This window comes from Dermochelys coriacea, chromosome 12 (genome assembly GCF_009764565.3).
Source record: "Dermochelys coriacea isolate rDerCor1 chromosome 12, rDerCor1.pri.v4, whole genome shotgun sequence".
NCBI lineage: Eukaryota > Metazoa > Chordata > Testudines > Dermochelyidae > Dermochelys > Dermochelys coriacea.
The window spans coordinates 18,248,323-18,272,231 of record NC_050079.1 but is presented as its reverse complement, the minus strand read 5'-3'; the positions used below and the strand labels follow the sequence as shown (position 1 = coordinate 18,272,231).

At 41.7% G+C, this 23,909-nt stretch overlaps 1 protein-coding gene and 1 non-coding gene across 2 annotated transcripts in view; one reads left to right on the top strand and one right to left on the bottom strand.

Moving 5' to 3' along the window:
* Positions 1-23,909, top strand: part of LONP2 (lon peptidase 2, peroxisomal) — a 93,985-nt gene that overhangs the window by 41,543 nt on the left and 28,533 nt on the right. Inside the window, exons 9-12 of the mRNA XM_038368688.2 lie at positions 4,033-4,183; positions 6,879-7,005; positions 8,498-8,628; positions 22,111-22,253. Of these exons, the coding sequence (XP_038224616.1) occupies positions 4,033-4,183; positions 6,879-7,005; positions 8,498-8,628; positions 22,111-22,253 (552 nt within the window). The remainder of the gene's footprint in view (positions 1-4,032; positions 4,184-6,878; positions 7,006-8,497; positions 8,629-22,110; positions 22,254-23,909) is intronic.
* LOC119841334 overlaps positions 7,002-23,909 on the bottom strand; it is a 91,900-nt gene continuing 74,992 nt past the window's right edge. Inside the window, exon 3 of the transcript XR_006275287.1 lies at positions 7,002-8,338. This is a non-coding gene — a transcript (uncharacterized LOC119841334). The remainder of the gene's footprint in view (positions 8,339-23,909) is intronic.

Below are 23,909 nucleotides of genomic sequence, written 5' to 3'. Positions count from 1 at the left end.
AAAGCACTTTGAATAATAAAAATGTGATTATACAACAGTGTTCCCCAAACTTTTTCTATCATGTCTCCCCCTTACCTGGTCCATGCCCCCCGGAAGCCAAGGTGGGGAGGTGAGTAGGGTGGGGAGTGAGTGGGGCAGGATGGGAGTGGGGGAGCCATGCTCCAGGGCTGGGGGAGGTGAGTGGGGCAGGATGGGGGAGGGCAAGTTGTGCTCCAGGGGTGTGGGGTGAGTTGGCCAGGCCAGGACGGGAGGGGGCGCCCCGCTTCAGGGGTGGAACAGTGACTGGGCAGAACAGGGGAGGGGGAGCTGTGCTCGGAGCAGGTTGGGAGAGCCGGCAGTACCTCTCTTGCTGGAGCCATCCCTGAGTGCTTCTGCAGCAGCTGTTGCTCTTCTTGCTCCCAAGCAGCAGAGGCCGGTTACTGTGAGTAACCAGACTTTTAGTGTCCGGTCAGCAGTGTTGACTGGACATTGCCAGGCCTCTTTCTGACCTGAATTTCAGATTGAAAACTGGGCATCTGCAATGCTAAGCTGGCACTGGGGGCCGAGGACGGGAGGGGAGCTGCAGTTGGGGCTGGGGCCGGGGTCAGGGTTGGATTGGAACTGGGAGCAGAGAGTGGTTATTCTGAGCCTGCCATGCGCCACCCCTATTATTTTTTAAATTCCTTTGGCTTCCAGTTGAGAATGACCTTTTAATTGTAATTAGGCCGATATAAGGAGTGCAGCTCATGCTTACTGTATCTTAATACTGTGCATGTTGAGAGCACTGAATGTACAATAAAATATTTTCTGTAGGTGCTGGTAGGCTAGAATTTCTGGACATATCAATATTAGCATTTAGAAATGAGAGCCTTAAACCAGCAAGAAGTTAATTGTCTTTTGCTCTCAAATGGTTCTCCAATTGCCCACTTGAACATAAGTAATATTCTGTCATTGCTTACTGCGCTGATGCTAATTTTGATTAACTGAGAATGGGTGTGGAACTTCCATTTTAATTTAGCAGTATTGTAGTAGTAGTATTGGTCCCAGGATATGAGAGACAGAAGGTGGGTGAGGCGATACCTTTTATTGGATCAGCTTCTGTTAACCTAGGCTCTGGCTGTTCTGTGACTCCTCTGATGGAGGATCACACAATGCAGAGAGGAAGTTAATGCTGTTTTGATCAGCATTAACTAATATCCATTTACTTTGGAATCTGGGCTACCTTGCAATAGAAACATTGCTGGTAGGGCTTCTTTACCCTGCCTCTACTCCATGCTATTCCTGAGCCTTTTTTTCAAGTAACCTGTGAGCTACAGAGTTTGTGAAGAGTGCTTTGGTGACAAGTATTTGGAGAAGTAAAGTATAGTAGAGTACTTTTCTTCGTTATTTGCCCCTACCATTCATGTAGATCCCTTGTACTGCTTCCATGGGACCTACGTGGTTTTTGCTTCCCTCCATGCTACCAACAGAGGAGACATATGGTGCCAATACAAGGCTTATTCATTAGAATTCATGATCATCCATCAGTATTTTCCATTTTACAAAAAAGGCCAATGCGATGGGACTCTAGTAATGGGGATATGCAAGACATGTTAGTGAATTTCTGTTAAATTAACTTCCATTGTCTATAGAACGTAATATGTTTGAAATTTCTGTGTGGAAGAATATGTAATACAAAAGCTTTATAAAGACTCTCTGAAGCAGGCATAAAATTTTTACTCTGGAGTGTTAAATTAAAAATTTTGAGGGCCTTGATATGTAAATAGGTAGCTAGCTATTACCAGCCACTCCCATGTATGCTATAAAATCTGAATTGGGGAAACGTATTCATGGGTGAGGGGAGCCTCTCTCTTATGGAAGGCCACAGGAGGGGAAAGGGCATGATCTGTGGTCTGCCACAGCCTCTGGTTAGTTTGCAAGGATCATCACAGTCTCCGAATGGCTTGAAAACTTGTACAGGAAGTCTATGCAGAGAGTAATTCTTAAACATTTTTTGAAAGAAATTCCCTGGGGAAAAACATTATTAACCTAAAGTTAAAGCTGAAAGAATCTGTCCCTTACGTCGTCCAAACAACTTTGTAAGAAAAGTAAGAATTCTACTTTACAACCTCCCAAATTATTCAAAAAGTACAAATGTATTGTTGAGTTTATCCAAACACCTTTAACTTTACATCAGAGCAACACCTTGAGCATGATCACAAACTGAGACAATCTTACCTGGTCATCACACAAGTTCATGTCGTCAGTGACCATAAAATATAGAAGACCAAATTATTTTCTAGTGCAAATGGGCAAAATTCCACTGATGTCAGTACTGTTTCCCATTTATACCAGCAGAGAACTTGGTCCCAATGCCTTATTCTTAAATCATCCAGTGCTGGTGCCAGACAGTGATCTTTTTTTATGGTCCATCTGATTTTAAAAATTCCTGAACAGACAAGTAGCATATTGAAAGCAGTTTTACTAAGTTATTAAAAAAAATTTCACACAGCTCTTCCTAAGCGAGCATATTTATTCTTAAGGTAAAAGCATTACAGAGAAAACACCTCCCCTAGGGTTTTGGTTGGTGTTAGTCCTTCCAGTCTTTCTCTATGGATTGGGGCCTTTGGCCCTTTGACAGAAAGTTTGTCTGTGTGCTAGATCAGAGCAAAGACTCTTGGTAATTTAAACCCAGGTTATTTATCCAAAAGTGCTTTTGTTGTCTGCTGGTCTCTAGGGTATCCAGTTCGAACCACTATATGCAAGTCTCTCCAAATGGTGGTGCCCAATCAGAGGTTTTACAGCCTGAATGAATTTGCCTAATTACATTTCCCCCCGCAAACTCCCTCCCCCCGGGCCGCCCATGGAATTACATACAATCCCTGGGCCACAGTGATACATTCACTTAATACAGTAAGATATAACTTAATTCAATAAGGCTTGTCCGGGATATTGCAAGAAATTGCCATATCTGTCACCGGAAAGATTTATGAAACCAGTTACAAAAACAATGCTTTGTGCTTTTTTCGGTAGTGAACTTTAACTTGGTAGTGAATTTCTTTAGGAAAAAAGGGCTTAACTGCTGGAGTGCTCCTCTATATTTAGGCTGAGTGATAGATGTGGAGAAATCAAGACGTCTTCATTTCTTTAAAAAGAATCTATATTTTGTTACATTTCTTGAGGGGAGGCTTCTCTACAAGCAGAGATTTTAAGAGGAGTCTTTGTTCTACCGGTATAAATATTTCAGACACTATAAATACTCTGAATAACAGTATGTGGAACCCTTCACTTCTTCAGAGTATAACTTGAAAGGTAATCCCTTGGTTGTGGTATTAGGTGGATTACAGTGATTTGCCTAATATGTGCAGTCTCATGAGAGGAATACTAACCTGAAGCCAGAAGGCAGTTCTTAATTTCTGGTGTCAGTGGCCTCACCAGAGCCTTGTTCACTGGAACGCATGATGCTGTTGCTGGCATTGTGTAATATGAAGCCTGCAGGCAGAATCAGCATGAACTTTAAGAAAATGGTTGAGGATTATATAACCATTTAAAAAAGGCAGGATTGACCATACAAGAATATGAAGAGTAATGCATATAAAAGCTCTAATATAAGAGATTTTAAATAAGTTAATTTTGAAATGCTTCTAGCAACTCCAGTGGAACTGAGCTGAAGTAAACTGGATGAGTTTAGAAGGCTTTCGCAATCATAATACACAGTCTGTATTGTACAGAGTTCACCTTTCAGTAGTTTGTGGTAGTTGTCTGCCGTCAATACTCTAAATTAAACACAAGTTTTATTAAGGGATTTCTATTGCAATTTTTTTCCATGCAATATAGAATCTAATAGTAAATAACTAAAACAGAAGAGCAGGATGTCAGAGACCAGGAATTACATTTAGGGCCTGGTACTGCATGCCTTGCTCAGGCAAATCTGACACTGACATACAATGGGAAAGCATGCTTTCAGTACGAATAGCACATAGGAGATAGATAAATAAAAGCATATATGTGGTGGTGTGTTGTTTTTTTTTGAAATGAAGCAACTGCATTATTTTTGTGTTCACTCTTTTTAAGGTCTTGGATCCAGAACAAAATCATAGCTTCACCGATCACTACTTAAATGTAGCCTTTGACCTATCCCAGGTCCTTTTTATAGCCACAGCCAACACTACTGCTACCATCCCACCAGCTCTGTTGGACAGAATGGAGGTCATTCAGGTTCCAGGTAACACTTAAGTACTTTGACTAAAATGATTGCTTTTTCCCTTCGAAAAAAGGTACTCTTATAAGACTAGCACCACAGAAAATTAGAATCCGTTGCCAAGACTTTCTACAGCAACTAATTAATTTGATTGCCTCCATTTTTGGGTGTCCATCTTGAGACACTGTTCGAGATCCTGATTTTCGGTATGGGAGATGTTTAAGGTTTCACGTTTGAAAATCTAGGCCTAAGTATGTGACATAGTTTGTGACAGATGCAGTACCGTGCAGTCTGTGAAGAACTTTAATGAATGGATTGATGTGTATCTGTCCTATCCTGCTGTTTGCTAATAGTTTCTTCACAAGATCTTCAAGAGAGAGTTTTTGCTTTGCAGCAGGAAGATTGGAGTTCTATCCCTGTTGAATGGCCACAGCACGGATCATAAAAAGAAAAGGAGTACTTGTGGCACCTTAGAGACTAACAAATTTATTAGAGCATAAGTTTTCGTGAGCTACAGCTCACTTCATCGGATGCATTTGGTGGAAAAAACAGAGGGGAGATTGATACACACACACACACACACAGAGAACAGGAAACAATGGGTTTATCATACACACTGTAAGGAGAGTGATCACCCAAGACAAGCCATCACCAGCAGCAGGGGGGGGAAAGGAGGAAAACCTTTCATGGTGACAAGCAAGGTAGGCTATTTCCAGCAGTTAACAAGAATATCTGAGGAACAGTGGGGGGGGGGTGAGAAATAACATGGGGAAATAGTTTTACTTTGTGTAATGACTCATCCATTCCCAGTCTCTATTCAAGCCTAAGTTAATTGTATCCAGTTTGCAAATTAATTCCAATTCAGCAGTCTCTCGTTGGAGTCTGTTTTTGAAGCTTTTTTGTTGAGGGATAGCCACTCTTAGGTCTGTAATCGAGTGACCGGAGAGATTGAAGTGTTCTCCAACTGGTTTTTGAATGTTATAATTCTTGACGTCTGATTTGTGTCCATTTATTCTTTTATGTAGAGACTGTCCAGTTTGACCAATGTACATGGCAGAGGGGGATTGCTGGCACATGATGGCATATATCACATTGGTAGATGCGCAGGTGAACGAGCCTCTGATAGTGTGGCTGATGTGATTAGGCCCTATGATTGTGTCCCCTGAATAGATATGTGGACAGAGTTGGCACTTCAATCTCTCTGGTCACTCGATTACAGACCTAAGAGTAATGACAGGTTTCAGAGTAGCAGCCGTGTTAGTCTGTATTCGCAAAAAGAAAAGGAGTACTTGTGGCACCTTAGAGACTAACAAATTTATTAGAGCATAAGCTTTCGTGAGCTACAGCATCCGATGAAGTGAGCTGTAGCTCACGAAAGCTTATGCTCTAATAAATTTGTTAGTCTCTAAGGTGCCACAAGTACTCCTTTTCTTTAGACCTAAGAGTGGCTATCCTTCAACAAAAAAGCTTCAAAAACAGACTCCAATGAGAGACTGCTGAATTGGAATTAATTTGCAAACTGGATACAATTAACTTAGGCTTGAATAGAGACTGGGAATGGATGAGTCATTACACAAAGTAAAACTATTTCCCCATGGTATTTCTCCCTCCCACCCCACCCCCCACTGTTCCTCTGATATTCTTGTTAACTGCTGGAATTAGCCTACCTTGCTTGTCACCATGAAAGGTTTTCCTCCTTTCCCCCCCCTGCTGCTGGTGATGGCTTATCTTAAGTGATCACTCTCTTTACAGTGTGTATGATAAACCCATTGTTTCATGTTCTCTGTGTGTGTGTATATAAATCTCTCCTCCGTTTTTTCCACCAAATGCATCCGATGAAGTGAGCTGTAGCTCACGAAAGCTTATGCTCTAATAAATTTGTTAGTCTCTAAGGTGCCACCGGTACTCCTTTTCTTTTTGCAATTTTCAAGAGAGTCTCAGTTTACTCTCTAAGACCTCAATCCAGCAAATTCGTATGTGCATAACTTTACTCATATAAATCCCAGTAGAATTGTTTGGGTGAGTAGACTCTCGCACATGCATGTTTGCAGGATTGGGATCTGATTTTGCATCTGAAATCTTGTAGGTTTGAATGGAGATAATTCTGGTATCCAGCAACCAAACTTGAATGTGTAAGAGCTACTTGTAACCTAAAATCAGATAGATGTCTGATTCAATTATGTTTGGTTTTTATATAACATATAATTCCATAAACATACTATGTAAACATAGTTATACCCGTAATTGACTCTGCCTGTGAAATTAGAGGCTTTTTTCAAAATTATGCCCTGGATGATCATAGTAAATAAATAAATGATTGTTCCCATAGTATCAGCAGAGTAACTATAGAGTATATGGACAGATGTGAAGTTTCTCCATAATGTACTTCAGAAGCATTTTCTGCTTTCATTGATGGTTCATTCCATCTGGCCTGGCAGAAACCAAATCTTTGGGGTCTCTCAATCCAAGGCCTGATCTAAGCAAAAATCAGCAATTTTTACAGAGTATGCTTTGGAAATTTTAAAACAACTGTCTAGCTGGACAAACAATTCACCTTGACTCCTGGGATTATTTGAGTTTGAGAGTGATTTTGAATATAATTCAGTAAACTAACTCCTTACTTTGTTAAATTTTTTCAGTTTTACATTTAATTTAGTAAGAAGTTTGACGTCCTGGTACAGTATAGGTAAGAAGATGAATGAAATGCTTTCTTTTGAAGGATATACACAAGAAGAGAAGATAGAAATTGCACATAGACACTTGATCCCTAAACAGTTAGAACAGCATGGGTTGACTCCTCAGCAGATTCAGATTCCACAAGTAACTACTCTGGACATCATCACCAGGTAAATATGCTGGTCACTACTTTTAGGCTCTAGATTACTTTTCTTGTGGTACATTAATAGAAATTTTTTAATGTGACACCATAAAGCATTTCCACAAAATTCGTGAGGAAGGGATTCCTTTGTAAACTGAATAGTTAATGGCATAGAATATTCCAGTGGTTTTGCTGTCATAGTGTCACAATGTGCACAATTGTTTATAAACTTGCTTCTAGCAGGTCACCTGCTGCTTTTTGTTTTAGTGGAATATTTGTTTATGCCTAGATTGGAAAATCCTTGTCAGTGTCACCAGTGTAAAGAATCACTGTCTTAATCCACTACCTGTTGCATGTTTGTAGAAACATGGTTTACAAAAAAAGTTTAAACATTAGAAAGTCATGTACATAATTTTCCACTATTTTTAATACCACTGATGCAAAATGCTCCAGATATATATTAAGTTATAAAATTAACAGTGGAAAGTAACACAGAATAGAACATATATCCACAAGGGGATTAAGTTAGGGGGTTGCTGTGGGTTACATAACTTTGAATTTCTTGACTTGTTTTGGATATTAAAATTGCACCTGCACTAGGACCAGCAACACAGATGGGATAGGATGGTACAAGGAACCTACCTCACACGCCACTCAAGGATGAGGGATGATCACAGTCCCTGTGTTTAGAGGTGTGCAAAAAGTACACACATGCTTCTGGAGATGAAAATTTTGCACAAGAGTGGAGCGATACAGAAGATCACTCCACATTGGCCTGCATAAATGGTAGAGAAGGTAGCAGGCTACACTATCCACTTCACACTGCAGAAAGAGGAGAGAGGCCATGACAGGGACTGGAGAGGATGATCCAGGGCGTGTGAGAAGACCTGATCTCCTCTCTCCTTCCTCTGAGTGGCAGATCAAAAGAATGCCAGGTAGGAAATGCAGAGGAAGTCTTGCAGAGGGCAGCAGCCTGGAGCACTGTAGACCGTGGTCAATAACATACATAGTGAGCTCCCTTGCACCTCTACCCCCCCCCCCATCTCCACCACTTTCTTTGAAAGGTAAGTTTGATCTTCTGCCCGAAGTTCCTGTTTGAGGGATGTCACAAGTGCTCTTCTCATTTCTTCCCCAACAGTGTATTCCTTACTTGGGAGAAAATGTTTTCTCCCTGTCTTCCCTGAAACTGCTCCTGGTCTCTTGGATCAAGAGTTGGTCACAGGTCTGCTGTTTTTTCCTCTGCTCTCTTCCCCAGTACTGGTGCAGATTTTCTGAGTAGGTGTCAGACACAGGTGCTGCTTTCTCCATTTCCCTGCACAGATTAGGGATGTTCCAGCATCTTCAGAAAATTTTATTTTAAACTAGAAACAAAGAAAAAGCTACCATTGAAAATGAAAATGTATCTATAGAGCAATAGGATTTGGGTGGGGAGGGGGAGTTGATGTGTTTAAGTGAAACAAGCATTGATGATACTCTGCTTATAGACTTTAATCTAGAGCAAAATATGTTCTTTGTGGTAGATACACTAGAGAGGCAGGAGTCCGCTCTTTGGATCGGAAATTTGGAGCTATTTGCAGAGCAGTGGCTGTGAAAGTGGCAGAAGGACACCACAAGGAGACAAAGCCAGATCGCTCTGAAGTGACTGAAGAAGGTTTGTGTTCCTTTTCCATACTTTATCAGAAAGTAGATTCATGGTGGTATGTTTGAGAAGTGCCTCCAGTACTAGGGTCCTGATTCACCACTGTCTTACTCTATAGAGTTTTATGTCTCTGTAACTGCATTGTTTTAAAATGCTTTTCAATGGAATAACACCTTTGAAAACTAGAGTGACTCGTGGTGAATCAGGTCCTGGAACATGTGTTGTAGGGCACAATCCCACTCTGCTAGGAAGTTTAACTGGGTAACGAAATAGGCCTTTTTCATCTCCAATATCTGTGATTAAATTTGTATATGGTTTTCAGTCACTCAAATCAGGTTGTTAACATAAACAAACTTTCACGCATACCTTTTTGCTCTTCATGGAAAGTCAACTTTTCAACCAAAGATTGAACTATGTCCTGGTTCTAATTTTTGTGAAGTTCTTTATTTATTGTTCCATCTCTATACCCAGAGCACTCTACCAGTTCATAACTGTCTCACAGTAGTGCTGTTATCTGGCCACTACTGAAATGTGAGTGTGTGCTTTTAGACACTGAGATGTTGAGGGTTTTCATATGCTTCTTTAAGAAGACAATACATCTGTCACAGAAGAGGGCTCTTGGTGAGGCTGATAGGTTGAAACAGTGTCCTTCTAACCCTAGGAAGTGACACTTCAGTGATCAAGAGTTTGTATTTGAGATTTTATTACGTTAGATGTCTGGAGGAAGCCAAGGATTTTTTCCCCATCAGAGACCAACTCTTTTTAGTGTGGAAATGAAATTGTTCTGCGTTTTGTAAGTACTGGGATTCTTTTTATGTGATCCAGGCGTATAGTAGTACTCTATATATTTAGTAACTTCTTTCAGCTTTATCAAGTCTAGTTATTTTCCATTTATACAGAAGATAGTGATTTATTGTTCCCTGCAACCCACACAACTGTTAACCTGTTAACAATCAGTTGTAATCTCTTTGTGAAAAGTTATTGCTGTACTAAAATACACAGAAGTTTAGGGTAGTTAACATCATACTGCTGCAGTAGTATCTTGATACTGTGCTGGAATAGTAAACGACAAACTTTTAACACAGATTGGTTCTCCTCACTCCGCTGTTTTGTTGGCATAGCAGAAGTTCACCAAATTCTATTAAATACTGGTAATTAAATTTGTTTTATTGGTATGAAATGTTCTGAGTGTTAGGCAGGTGCAGTAGGTTAATGAGCTAAACCAGGGGTCGGCAACCTATGCCACACGTGCCAAAGACAGCACGGAAGCCGATTTTTAATAACACGCTGCTGCCTCCCAGGTCCCAGCCGCCGGCCCCGCTCAGCCCGCTGTTGAACCCAGGCCGGCAGTGGGCTGAGTGGGGCTGGCGGTCGGGACCCCGGCAGGCAGCAGCATGCCATTAAAAATCCTGCCTGCCCCCGCCCGCTCTTCTCCACCCTCTGCTACCCCTCCAATCCCCCATTGCGGGGGCAGAGTGAAGAAGCTTGGTCCTGCCGGCTGCTGCTGCAGGGCAGGCAAGCTCCCCACACCCCTGCCTCTTCCCCCAGTGTGCTGGGTTCCTGCCTCTCTTCCTCTCCCTCCCTGCCGCCAATCAGCTAATGGCCCTTGCGAGGGAGGGGGAGAAGCGGAGCCGCAGCGTGCTCGCCACTCCGGGGAGGAGAGGGAGAAGAGGTGGGGACGGGGCCTTGGGGAAGGCAGGTGGAATCAGGGCAAATCCCCTCCAGCCCCCTGCCGTGAGCCGCTCTGGGCACCCCAGCCCTCTGCCCTGATCCCCTGCATCCCCCCATGACCCCAGCTCTGACTTCTTCTGTACCCACCTCACACAGCCCCCCCCCCCACACCCAATGCCCTGACTCTTGCACCCCCCACATTTCCACCCCTACCCTGAGCACCAAATAGGAGCTCCTGCACACCCCCCCCCACACACACACATTCCTACCTGCACCCTCGCACCAAATGGGAGCTGCCCAGCTAAGCACTCCACACCCAAACCTCCTGCCCCAACCCTGAGCCCCCTTCCTCATTCTAGCTCCTGGCCAGACCCTGCACCCCAGCCCCCAACCTGCTCCTTCACCCGTAGCCCTGTGCTCAGTGCACTCCCACCCTCAGCTCAGTGCAGAGAGAGAGGAAGGGAATGGGCTAGAACCAGGGAGAAGGTAGGTACCCATTCTATGTCGGCAGGGCCGGGATCCCAGACTGGTAGCGGGCTGAGCGGGGCTGGCAGCCGGGACCCTGGCTGGCAGGAGCTGGCGGACGGAACCCCAGACCAGCAGTGGGCTGAGTTGCAGCGAGCTGAGTCTGGGGTCCCAGCCGCTGGCCCCGCTCAGCCCACTGCCGGTCTGAGGTTCTGACTGCCGGCCCCTTGCAGCCAGGGTCCCGGCCGCAGGCCTCACCCAGCCTGCTGCCAGCCTAGGTGAATGGAACCCCAGGCTGGCAGCGGGCTGAGTGGGCCAGCAGCGTAAGATCAGCATTTTAATTTAATTGAAGCTTCTTAAACATTTTGAAAACCTTGTTTACTTTACATATGACAACAGTTTAGTTATATAATATATAGACTTATAGAGAGAGACCTTCTAAAAAACGTTAAAATGTATCACTGGCACGTGAAACCTTAAATTAAAGTGAATAAATGAAGACTTGGCACACCACTTCTGAAAGGTTGCCAACCTCTGAGCTAGACTTTCACTTGTGGCAGAGCTAAAGTCAGCTCTCCATAGATCATGAGAGAAATATGCAGTACTCTAAACTTGTGTCCTAGTAGAGCTCTGCCACATTGTAAAGGTATCATATATGGGTCAAAACTTGCGGTCTTGCTTCAGGCAAAACACTGATCTCTGTGGTAGTATTTCTAAATAAGAACAACAGGATTTGACTTAGAAATGTGGTTTTCTAGGTGTGCTAAAGCAGGGGTTTTGCATCTCAAGAATAACGTGCATTTTATTTATTTATTTGTGTGTGTGTGTGTGTGTGTGTGTGTGTGTGTGTGTGTGTGTGTATACATATATATAAAAATAAAATAAAATATAAATTATTTTTCTGGTAACCTTGCCCATTATTCATGCTTGGAAGAACCCTTTTTTATTAAAAAAAAAAAAAAAAAAGTATGAATTGATCTGTCATGGAAAAATAGCATGAAGAATATGAAAATAAATCCGATTTGAGTCAATAAACTTGGCTTTCCAAGTGATGTATACAGTCATCGTCTCAGCATTCTTCTCTGTAGTAAACCCTGATAATTTTAGAGATGAATATACAAATACTTGATAAGAGAATTGGTGAGAGCTTGAAAACAATTTCTGTCTATAAATTTGCTCTCACTTCACTATTATGCTAGTATTTTGCTCAGGCTTTGGAAATTAATAATAGCTTGCTGTTAGTCATGTGCTTATCCACTACCTGACATCTTGCTAAGGGTCCGTTTTTCTCCAAACATCTTTCTTAGCCAACTTTTTGTTTGTCATTTATGATAGCAGATAGACTAATTAGGACCAAAAGCAATAACCACAGATGGAAGTTATACAAGGTACAAGTTGTAGCTGTGGAATAGCTGGAAACCTAAAACAGTCTGTGATTATCCCATCTGTTTTGTTTGAGAAAGGAAAACAAATCAGTTTTTTAAAGCATTTCAGTATTCATAGATACTAAGGTCAGAAGGGACCATTCTGATCATCTAGTCTGACCTCCTGCACAACGCAGGCCACAGAATCTCACCCACCCACTCCTGTGAAAAACCTCACCTATGTCTGAGCTATTGAAGTCCTCAAATCGTGGTTTAAAGACTTCAAGAAGCAGAGAATCCATCAAGTGCCCCATGCTACAGAGGAAGGTGCAAAACCTCCAGGGCCTCTTCAAATTTGCCCTGGAGGAAAATTCCTTCCCGACCCCAATTAAACCCTGAGCATATAGGCAAGATTCACCAGCCAGATACTACAGAAAATTCTTTCCTGGGTAACTTAGATCCCACCTATCTAATATCCCATCACAGGGGATTAGGCCTATTTACCATGAATATTTAAAGATCAGTTAATTACCAAAATCACGTTATCCCATCATACCATCTCCTCCATAAACTTATCGAGTTTAATCTTAAAGCCAGATAGATCTTTTGCCCCCACTTCTTCCCTTGGAAGGCTATTCCAAAACTTCACTCCTCTGATGGTTAGAAACCTTCATCTAATTTAAAGTCTAAACTTCCCGGTGGCCAGTTTATATCCATTTGTTCTTGTGTCCACATTGGTGCTGAGCTTAAATAATTCCTCTTCCTCTCCTGTATTTATCCCTCTGATACATTTATAGAGAGCAATCATATCTCCCCTCAACCTTCTTTTAGTTAGGCTAAACAAGCCAAGCTCCTGGAGTTTCCTTTCATAAGACAAGTTTTCCATTCCTCGGATCATCCTAGTAGCCCTTTTCTGTACCTGTTCCAGTTTGAATTCATCCTTTTTAAACATGGGAGACCAGAAGTGCACACAGTATTCCAGGTGAGGTCTCACCAGTGCCTTGTATAACGGTACTAAAACCTCCTTATCCCTACTGGAAATACCTCTCCTGATGCATTCCAAGACCGCATTAGCTTTTTTCACAGCCATATAACATTGGCAGCTCATAGTCATCCTATGATCAACCAATACTCCAAGGTCCTTCTCCTTCTCCGTTACTTCTATTTCATGCGTCCCCAGCTTTTAACTAAAATTCTTGTCATTAATCCCTAAATGCATAACCTTACACTTCTCACTATTAAATTTCATCCTATTACTATTACTCCAATTTATAAGGTCATCCAGATCTTCCTGTATAATATCCCAGTCCTTTTCTAAATTGGCAATACTTCCCAGCTTTGTATCATCTGCAAACTTTATTAGCACACTCCCACTTTTTGTGCCGAGGTCAGTAATAAAAAAAATTAAATAAGATTGGTCTCATATTAGCAGTATTATCAATATTTTTTTCGCTATTTTAAAAAACTTCAATACCTGCCCATCTGCTTTGCTACTGAAAAGAGAGTTTATCTAGACTAGAGTATATTGAGACTGAACAATGGAAGAGAGAGAGAGCAACCTTTATTTTGGCAAGCCATTTACTCAGATAAGAGCAGATTACAAGCCTGTCAAGTATTATCAGCAGGGTATTTTGTTTTAATTTCTTTTGGTTCTTAAAACTTCTTTGCTTTTTGGATTCCAGCCATAAGTGTTTAGTCAAATCAAGGTGGTGGAAGTTGTCAGAGCAAATTGCACAGGAGAAACCATTCTGCAGTGAATGCAGGCTCGGGGCAGCATGGGAGAGAATACTACTCTTACAGTAGTTGAAACCTATGATTAACTCAAACTGCTTGAACTTTTACCTAATTTCCAGGCTTTTTTTTACTACTTAGTTTTCTATTGGCACTAGTGATGTTGATGCAGTTATTGCCAGCCCCTGGCATTGTGACAATTTTTCCTCTCAAACTGGACTAGAGGGTGATGCCAACCCCTGTAAAGTCTTTAATATTTTGTTCTGTGTCCTCTCTTTTTGTTTTATTTAAAATTGTTTTATATTCTTTACTTCAACATCCCTTTGAGAGGAAGTACAAATAAAGTTTGGTTGTGTCTATGCAGTGGGACAGGATGATGAAGCTTTGAGAGCAGGCATTTTGTGTCTGTGTTGAATGTCACCTTTCCAATAGGGATATGGTAGACAAACATTGTAAAAAGTAGACCTTCAGTAGGCTTTACTACATGCCTTGTGGCTTTATCTCTTTGCCATTTTTCTGTTCTCTGGAGCAACAACTTTTGCTTTCTTCCTAGATTGCTAAGTAGCATAATAGCTTATACCACACACAATAATACCTTGCTCCTGTATAACAGTTTTCATCAGTAGATCTCAATGTTATTTACAAAGAAGGTAAGTACCATTATCCTCATTTTACAAATGGAGGCACAGAAAAGTGAAATGACTTGTCCAAGGTCAGGTAGCAGGCCAGTGGCAGAGCTGGGAATAGAACTTGGGTATCTTGATTTCCACCCAACTGCTTTATTCACTAAACCACACTGCCCCTCTAATAAAAATACATCTTCCTTAAAATATCTCTCTTCAGTAGTAAATATTAAAATCAGCTGCTCATTCATAGGGTTTTTAAGAGTTTTTTCATGACTTCTCACCATTTATTTTTGCTTCTGAAATAATATCCCTTGGATAACAAATACTGGTAATAACCACACAAGTGACCTGTGCCCCACGCTGCAGAGGAAGGCGGAAAACCCCCAGGGCCTCTGTAATTTTTGGATAATTTCTGGATACATGAAAAACGTTTCATTATTTTTCAAGGCTTCTGTGATGTTTTAGGATCCACCCAGATCAATAAGGGATTCTGTAATCAGTTGCCCTGTAACTTTGGGGGCTTTTGTGCTGTGCAGCTAGGATTCAGTACCTTGACACCAAAAGCCTTCCCACAAGCAAAAGGTCTAACCCTGGCTCTCACTAGCCTAGTTACTCTTTGCAGGGTGACACCAACATCCCTTCCAGTACCAGGTCTCACCAAATATGTTCTCCCTGAGTTTTTAGCTACAAGATACTCAGACCGTTCCCCTCTGGTTCATCACCCAGCAAGGCGTGAAACCGGCCACCCAATTATCAGTTCCCTTGGGCATTCACACTCCACACAGTTTGTACACTAGAGACCTGCTTGGGATAAAAATAATAAAAAAGTTTATTTAATAGAAAAACCACAGATTCAAAGATGAAATAGTAGGGGGAGAGCAAACATATATAAGTTACATAGAAAATAAACATAACCTCAGGCTTTACAGTTTTTGTAAAGTTGCACCACAGTTACAATTTTCTATATATGCGCATACATCTTCACAATCATAACCTGTATAGATATCTCATAATGACTAGCAAGTTCATTGCATTACAGGCATTCATAAAAGATTTTACTCAATATATTCTTACAGTTAAATAACACAGTATGCTATCAGTTGGTTTAACTGCTTATTTCTGGGGGGATTAAATCTTCTGTTCTCCCTTGCGGAGTCCAGACCCTGATTATCACAACTTCTAATGAAATAGTTAAAAACTAGCTTAATAACATCATATATTATGAATTATTTACTGTTAGTTTGCAGAACAAAAAAGGAGTTGTATTAGAAAGTTGAAGTAATCCAGTAAGGGAGTTATTTACAGTGTAAAATTAATGCTGGACTTGCAGCTCCTGCCAGCTAGAAAAATAATTGCAAGCTATACGCTTCAAAAAAGGGTGAAACGCTAGTATTTTTGGTTGACACACTATTTGGAGCAGACCCAAAATCATTGAGTTGTGAACGGTTGTCTTTGTGTTTGTGGGGTCTAAAGTGGCAGCAGGCAAACACAAGAATAATGAAAAGGAGTCTAGAAGACAGGTGGGACTTAAAGTTAATCTTTGCTAATCTAGAATCATTTACAGAATGGTGCACTCATCTTTAAAATATGGGGTTTATTTTGTACTATTAATGTATTTATACCCAGCTGTATTTTCTGAAGCATGTAATCAATTTGAAAAATATATATTATCTGTATTTTTGTTTTGATTTTTTATTCAGTCTGTCAAGTGAACATACATTTCCTTAACATCAGTTAAATAAAATAATATAATACTCTTCACAAAAGAGCTTGTATCTGAACATTAGTAGGAACATTGATAATTGTATAATAAAGTTCTTATTATATTATGTTCGAACTTTTGCTCCTAGCCTGAGTTTGGATTTTTTGCTATGGTAATGATCTAATCTGATTTTACTTAATTAATGATACTTTTAATGAGTATGCAATGCACCATCATTACCATTGTCACCTAGCAAATTATTTTAAACTACTAATTGAATTTTGTGTTTAATAAAACGCTCTGTTGCCAAACTCTCGTAAAATACATCTGTAAGGGGCTACATTTCTGAGGTGATAAGTAACACATTCAGTGTTAAGAGATGAGAATTCAAGAAAGGGCTAAAATCTTAATCTGTTTGTTAAACGTTTGGGTCACAAACATGGTGGTTTTTGTAGTCTGTATGGGAATTTAGAACACTTGGGCTAACATCCCTTTTCTTGCAAAAAGTTGTGAGGGCTTCTGTTTTATATCCTGTCCCAAAAAAACAGCACTACAGGCAGCACAGGGCCTCCTTAAACACTGTGCTGGGGAGCTGGCTCATTCAGTCTGAGAGTAAATCCCAAGGTGGTATAGCTGCAGGCACTAGTAAGTTTTGAATAAAGTTGAACTGTGGTTAATATACTTAAGGAATCCTAGAAAAATGTAATCCTTGGTTTGCTTCCCAAATCTCTTGGTTTTTTGTTTGTTGGGTTTTTTTTTCTCTTATATAGGCCAGAGTAGCCCAGATGCTGTCAAAAAAGTTGGTTGCGTGAACAAACTATTTGTCGTTTAATGTTTCATTTTGTCAGTACTTTCTTGCATGACATCAAAATCAAAAATGTGTTGGGGTGTTGTATAAAGCATGATACCAAGACCAGAATATCCTTAAACGAATAACTGTAAAACAAATAGAAATATTTAATTGATTCTGAGCCACTTTCTGCTATCAGATGTTCATGTCCAACTTTTAAAAATATTGTGCAAACCTGAGGCCTGATCCTGCAACCAACCCTTACTCATATGAACATACTCCCTTTGAAGTTAATTGAACCATAACCTTTTGAGAATTGTCTAAGGCCCTGATCCTTCAAATGTTTACACACGTGCTTAACTTTAAGACAGCAGAGCTACTCAAATGCTTAAAGTGTGCGTGTATGTGTTTGCAAGATGTAGTATTTGTGTGAGTTTGAGGATTGGGCCCTTGAAAGGAAAGAAAAAAAGCACATTTGTAGAATGACATCTGAATGTGTAGTTAAGCTTTAGAGTAAAATGCTGGACAAAAGAAAATGATGCATTAGATAACTTAGGCTGTCTGGTGGGTCCAGATGTCACCCCCTAGAAGAAGATTGCTTTAGAAGGAATAGTTTATGATCCAAATTCTGTTCTGTTACTCCAGTGAAAATCTGAAGTTGTAGCACCACTGATATCACAGGAGTTGTTCTGGGTCTGTACTGGTGTAACTGAGAAAAGAATTTAGGCCTTCATCCTTGCAACAGATAGGCTTAAGAAAAAGTACTTCTCTGGGGTATTCTTGAAAACCCCACCAAACTGAAAAGAGCTGGAGAAAAAAGCAACGAATGACATTACGGGGGCTCAAAGTTTGCACTTGTAAAGAAGAGGAAATGGTGTTTACATATTTGGTTGGTTTGAAGCTTGTTTTTACAGAGTGAGCATTGATTAATGAAGAGAATTCGTTTTTAGAATAATTATATTTTTTATTTTACCATGCAGTAAATCAGTGCATGATACATTAAATATTATTTAAATTTTATTTTCAAATTTTTTTTCGGTTTTTCTCTCTTTTAGTCAACAGGCATAACAAGAAATCTCTGTGAAACATCAGGTTAGCTGATGTTAACCAAATTTGTTGTGTGGAAACTAGTTTTGGGTAGATGATTTATTAGAAGACAGAAATTATTGGTACAGCATGAGCAAACTGCACAGAACTTCCGCTTATGCACTTTCATTGTGTTCCTAAAAAAAAAAAACTGCAGTCTTGAAAACTGAACTCCCTGTCAGTCCTTTTATTCTTATGGGACTGTTTAATATTAAACTAAAAGTATATACTCTCATCTGTATGCAACAATTTTAAATAAGTTTCTGCACATTAAAACTCTTAATTCGCTGCGTCTAGCACTATATTTCTTAGTTAAGGAGGTATTGTAAAAGGAACGATTTATAATTTGGGGTCAGATGTTAAACTTGAGCCATTCAGAATCCGAAACGAAATCTCTTCCTTTCTTGGCTGGTTTTGCAAGAGCAACTCTAGTTTCATTCGTGAGTATGTCTGAATCTAAAACAGGCTACCTCTTCTGGTTGAGCTTGTTCTAAATTGTTAAGATACTTAAACGTTACAAGTCTTATTTTTGAAGTAATGTCATAATAATAGAACAGAAAATGTAGTTCCCAGCTCAAAGTATGAAGTTCCTGTCGTGACTTTGGCACTTCTGTCACATACATCCTTTCAGTTTCTGTATGCATTTATTTTTATTCCATTAACTTCAAGCTAAATTTTGAACAAACTAGATTCTGTCCCTCCCTCTTCTTTTCCCCCACCTAATTATTTTGAAGATTTGAGTTTATCCTTTCCCATTTATAATAATGTTAAATAGTTCTTGAATACAGTAACTCCTTGTTTAACATTATAGTTATTTTCCTGAAAAATGTGACTTTAAGTGACTCGATGTTAAGCAAATCCAATTTCCTCAAAAGAATTAATGTAAATGGCGGGGGGGGGAGCGGTAGGTTCCAGGGAAAATTTTTTCAAAAGACAAAAGCCTATATATACATACACAGAAATATTATACACACAGAAATAGTCTAAGTTAAGAGCTCTGAAGCTATTTGTCAAAGGTACCAAGACTGAGGCCACGTCTACACTACCTGCTGGATTGGCGGGTAGTGATCGATCTATCGGGGATCGATTTATCGCGTCTAGTGTAGACGCGATAAATTGATCCCCGATCGCTCTGCCGTCAACTCCAGAACTCCACCACGGTGAGAGGCGGAAGCGGAGTCGACGGGGGAGTAGCCGCTGTTGATCCCGCGCCGCGAGGACACAAAGTAAGTGATTTTAAGTCGATCTAACTTCAGCTACGCTATTCTCGTAGCTGAAGTTGCGTATCTTAGATCGATCCCCCCCACACACACCCCCCAGCGTAGACCAGGCCTGAGAGTCACCTTGTAACCCTCTTGCCTTCAGCAGAGGGAGACTTGCTTATGCTTAACTGGGTGTCAGCTGCCTGATGCCACCAGTCTGCTAGCCACCCAAGCACTCTCCTCTGGGCAGTGCCAGCCCTAGTATTGCCTTGCAGGTTAAGAATAGATGTACTGACCCGTTTGAAGCATTGCTGTATATTGTCCAGCCCCTTATCCACAGAATGCTTACAGAAATACCAGGTCTGCTGTCACACCAGTGTACAGTGGTTCAGGATCAGCAACTTGTTACCATAGTACTGAGGGGTGGGTGTGTGTGGTGGGGGGGGCGCGCGTACACACACACACACAGAGTATACGTTTTAAACAAACAATTTAATACTGGTACACAGTGATGATGATCGTGAAGCTTGGTTGAGGTGGTGAAGTCAGAGAGTGGGATATTTCCCAGGGGATGCCTTACTGCTAAATGATGAACTAGCAATTGGCTGAGCCCTGAAGGGTTAACACGTTGTTAATGTAGCCTCACACTCTACAAGGCAGCACAAATGGAGGGAGGGGAGACAGCATAGCAGACAGAGAGACAGACGCTGTGTGTGTGTGTGTGAGAGATGCACGTTGCTCCTTTAAGTAGCTGACTCCACTCTAAGTACACTGCCTTTTTAAGTTGATCAGCAAGCTGAGACAGCAGCTGCTGCCAGGAAGCTCCCTCCCTCCCTCCTGAGCCCTGTTGTGTCTCCTCTCTCCCCCGTTCTATGGAAGATGTGGTAAGCGGGGTGCAGGAGCAGTGGAGAAGGGGATACCTTGACATTAGTCCCACTCTTCTGCCCCCACACAGCAAGCAGAAGGTGCTGGGGAGCAGCTCCAAGGCAGAGGGCAGGAGCAGCACATGGCAGTGGGGGGAGGGACAGCTGAACTGCGGGCAATTGATGGCTGCTGCACAGGGAACTTAGGGGAATGAGGAGCTGATGGGGGGGCTGCCGGTCCACCCTGGTTCCAGGCCCCCACCAGCTAGCTGCAATGGGCTGCTCTTCCTGCAAGCAGTGGACAAAGCAGGCGGCTGCCAAACAGCATTATAAGGGAGCATTGCACAACTTTAAATGAGCATGTTCTCTAATTGATCAGCAACGTAACAACGAAACGTTAACCGGGACGACTTTAAGTGAGGAGTTACTGTAATTGTTTCTAGACAGGTAGATCAGTGAAAGAAGATCAACTACCCAGACCTGAAGAAGAGCTCTGTGGAGCTTAAAGGCTTGTTTCTTTCACCAGCAGAAGTTGATCTAATAAAAGATATTACCTCACATGCCTTGTCTCCTTTCATATCATGGGACCAGCGTGTCTACAAAAACAGTGCAAACAATAGTTAGGTAGAGTGTCATGTAACCTACATAATGATTTATGGCTGCGCCTTTATGTGCACGTGCATATGTTTATAATGAACGCAAATCTGATTATTTGGTACTTTGTGGATTCCTCATATTCAGCGCACACTTATTTGTTAAGACATTGAAGTGAGAAAGTACAACCTTTGGAGTGTATAACCAACACTTTTTTTTTTTTAATTAGGCTTCGGAACATTTAGCATAAATTTAATAATACACAAGAAAAGGTCAGAGTTGAAGTTAATTGTGTAGAAGATGCGGAAGTCTTCAGTGCCTTGTGTTGTTGTTACTGTATATAGAAGAGGGCTTACTCAACTGGGTTATTTAAGCACAAAGAAAATAGAAGCTTATTTTTAATAAGGCAGATGGCCATAGCAATTTACTACTGATTTGTTTACAAGAAGCCTCTGTGTACGCCTCAGCTGTATACAGAGAACTAGGTAGAGTAAAAGCAGGCAGACATACTCATGTGGCAATCCTATATTTGCTTGGGGGGGAAATCTTTGACTAAATGTCTTGACTTAAGACAAAAACAAACTGTGCTTATACTCCCTGAATATTAAGTCTCTTTTAAAAAAAAAAAAAAAAAAAAAAAAAAGCCAACATTATACATCTGCTAAAAATAATTAACAGCTTGTTCATGTCTTGAAGGCACAGAGTTGATAGCACTAATCTTCCACTGTCATTTACAGCCAGTGGTTGCTTACAGGCATAGTCCAAGTATTGTTGCTATATTTTATAGAACTTAGTCTGAGTGTTGCCAATTAAATATTCAAGTCCTTGGCCCCTTTCGAAAAAAGTGCAATACTATGCAATGTTGACCATATTTACAAAATACTAGCAAAAGACATAACTATAAGCATGTTATTTCCACATGCAGAGCAACTGTTTCTACATAATGGCATATAAACTATGATCAGATTTTACAAATACCGTGCATGCATGTATCTGAGGGAGAATGTAAATCCCAAAGCAAATTTTGTTCATCTTGTTCTGTGGATGCAATAACTAAATGGCTTACTATTTTAAACAACCTAGTTTTAAGAAATAATTTGTAGGTCAACATTACTCCTTCTCTCCCATCTTCATCTCTGAATTAACATTATCCCTTCTAAGCTACTAAAATAACTAATTGTTTAAGCATAATAGTAAAATTGGAGTGCACATAATCTTGTCTTGAATATTTTTTTATCTAAGTGCAGATTTTTGAAAGACTTAAATGCTTTAGGTTTGTTTATAAACTTCTTTTAATTATCCTGATCTTCTGATTGTGTTTTCTTCTGTGGTAATAAAGAATTGCATCTGTGTGTTAAGAAATACTATTACAAACCCTAAGCGAGCTTTTCTTTTCTTAGACTGCAGAGAGCATGTCTCAGAAGATGCAAAAACTGAATCCATCAGTGACACACCCGATCTGGCTCTGCCACCTGAAATGCCAATATTAATTGATTTCCATGCCTTAAAAGATATCCTGGGGCCACCTATGTATGAAATGGAGGTAACAGTCGTTCATTTTTCTTTTTCTGGCAGCTTCTTACTTTACACTTAAAATATTTTTGTCCATAGTGATTAGTTGTTCCATCGCTGATGACTGATTTTGTGTAGGATGTGGTTGTTTTTTTTTTCTTTTTTAATGTATTTTTGATAGAACTGTGTTTCCTCCTTTCATGACCCTTGTACCTAAGCACCTTTTCATCTGGACTGCATGCAACAAGATTGAATTTCTTTAGATGAAAAAATAAACGAGTATATTGTTAGCTAGTGTATAATAGTCCTATGAGGTGACTACATGTTCTTCTTCGAGTGATTGCTCATGTGTATTCCACAATAGGTGTTCTTGTTTGCCACGTACACCGGTGCCGGAAGTTTTTCCCCTAGCAGTACCAGTAGGAGGGAGAGCCCCCCGCAAACCCCTGGAGTGGTGCCTGCCTGGTGCAATACAAGGGGAGCTGCACGGTCCGCCCCCCCACACACTCAATTCCTTCTTGCCACCAGTGAAGGTGTGTCAGAACTGCTCTGCTCCAGCTTTGCTGTAGCTCGTCCCCAGAACTATTCGTTTGTTCAGCATTGGTACCTGTAGTTATTTAGCAGTTTAGTTAGTCGGTGAGCCCGGACCAGGGCATGCCCCGCGCCCCAGGGTTTAAGTCTGTGTGGCTCCTGTAGGCGTTCTGTGCCAAGAAGTGACCTGCACACAGACTGTTTGCACTGCTTGGGAGAAACCCGTATCAGCGAAAGGTGCAAGATTTGCAAGTCGTTTAAGACCAAAAGAGAAAGGGACATTAGGCTTCGGGCCATCCTGATGGAGTCGGCGCTGACCCCGACCCCGGCACACCGCTCCAAACTGATACCCGGCACCGTGGCATCAGTTCCCAGCGACCCTCCGGTGCCATCGACAAGTCGGCACCACTCCCCATCCACGGGGCATGCCAAGAGGGCCAGGAAGACTCCCTCTTCACAGTGACTCCGAGGGAAGACTGGGACAGAGGCTAGGCCCATGTTGGGCAGTCCTCGATCCTCACTGGGCCCCAGGCCTCCGACTCACGTTGAGTGAAATAACCCGGCCCCTTCGGAACAGGCCTCTCTGGATGTCCGGATGCTGTCAGTGCCTGAAGCCCTCCAGATGGCTGGGACGTTACATCCATGCCGCTCTTTGGAGCACCGTTGATGTCGGCCTCGCGCTCCAGAGGCAAGCCACTGCTGGGATCTCTGCAGTCGTCTCCAGCCCGGTACCTGTCTCGGTTGAGGGAACGTTCCCAATGCTGATCACCGCCCAGCGATCACTTGGGGGCAGAGTCCAGGTGGATCGCCCTCAACGCCGACCAGAATGTCTGTCTGGGTTCCATCCAGCCAGGACTCACAGCACCACTCGTCCTCAAGGAGCGAATATTGGCGGGACCATGGCAGGTGTCACCATCAGTCTTCGTCTTGGAGAGGTTACCTCAGTCGATCACGGCACGATCATTGGTGCCATTCCCGCTCGGACTCCTGCTCCAAGTCTCTGCCAAGACATTGCAGTTCCAGGCGTCGATCGCCGGCGTTTTGCCGTCGCGGGTCCGCCCATCGAGGCTGTTCGCAGAGCAGCTGTTACTGCCGGTACTGGTCCTCCACATCGAGATTGTGGTCCCGTGGCCATCGTAGATCCCGGCACCACCGC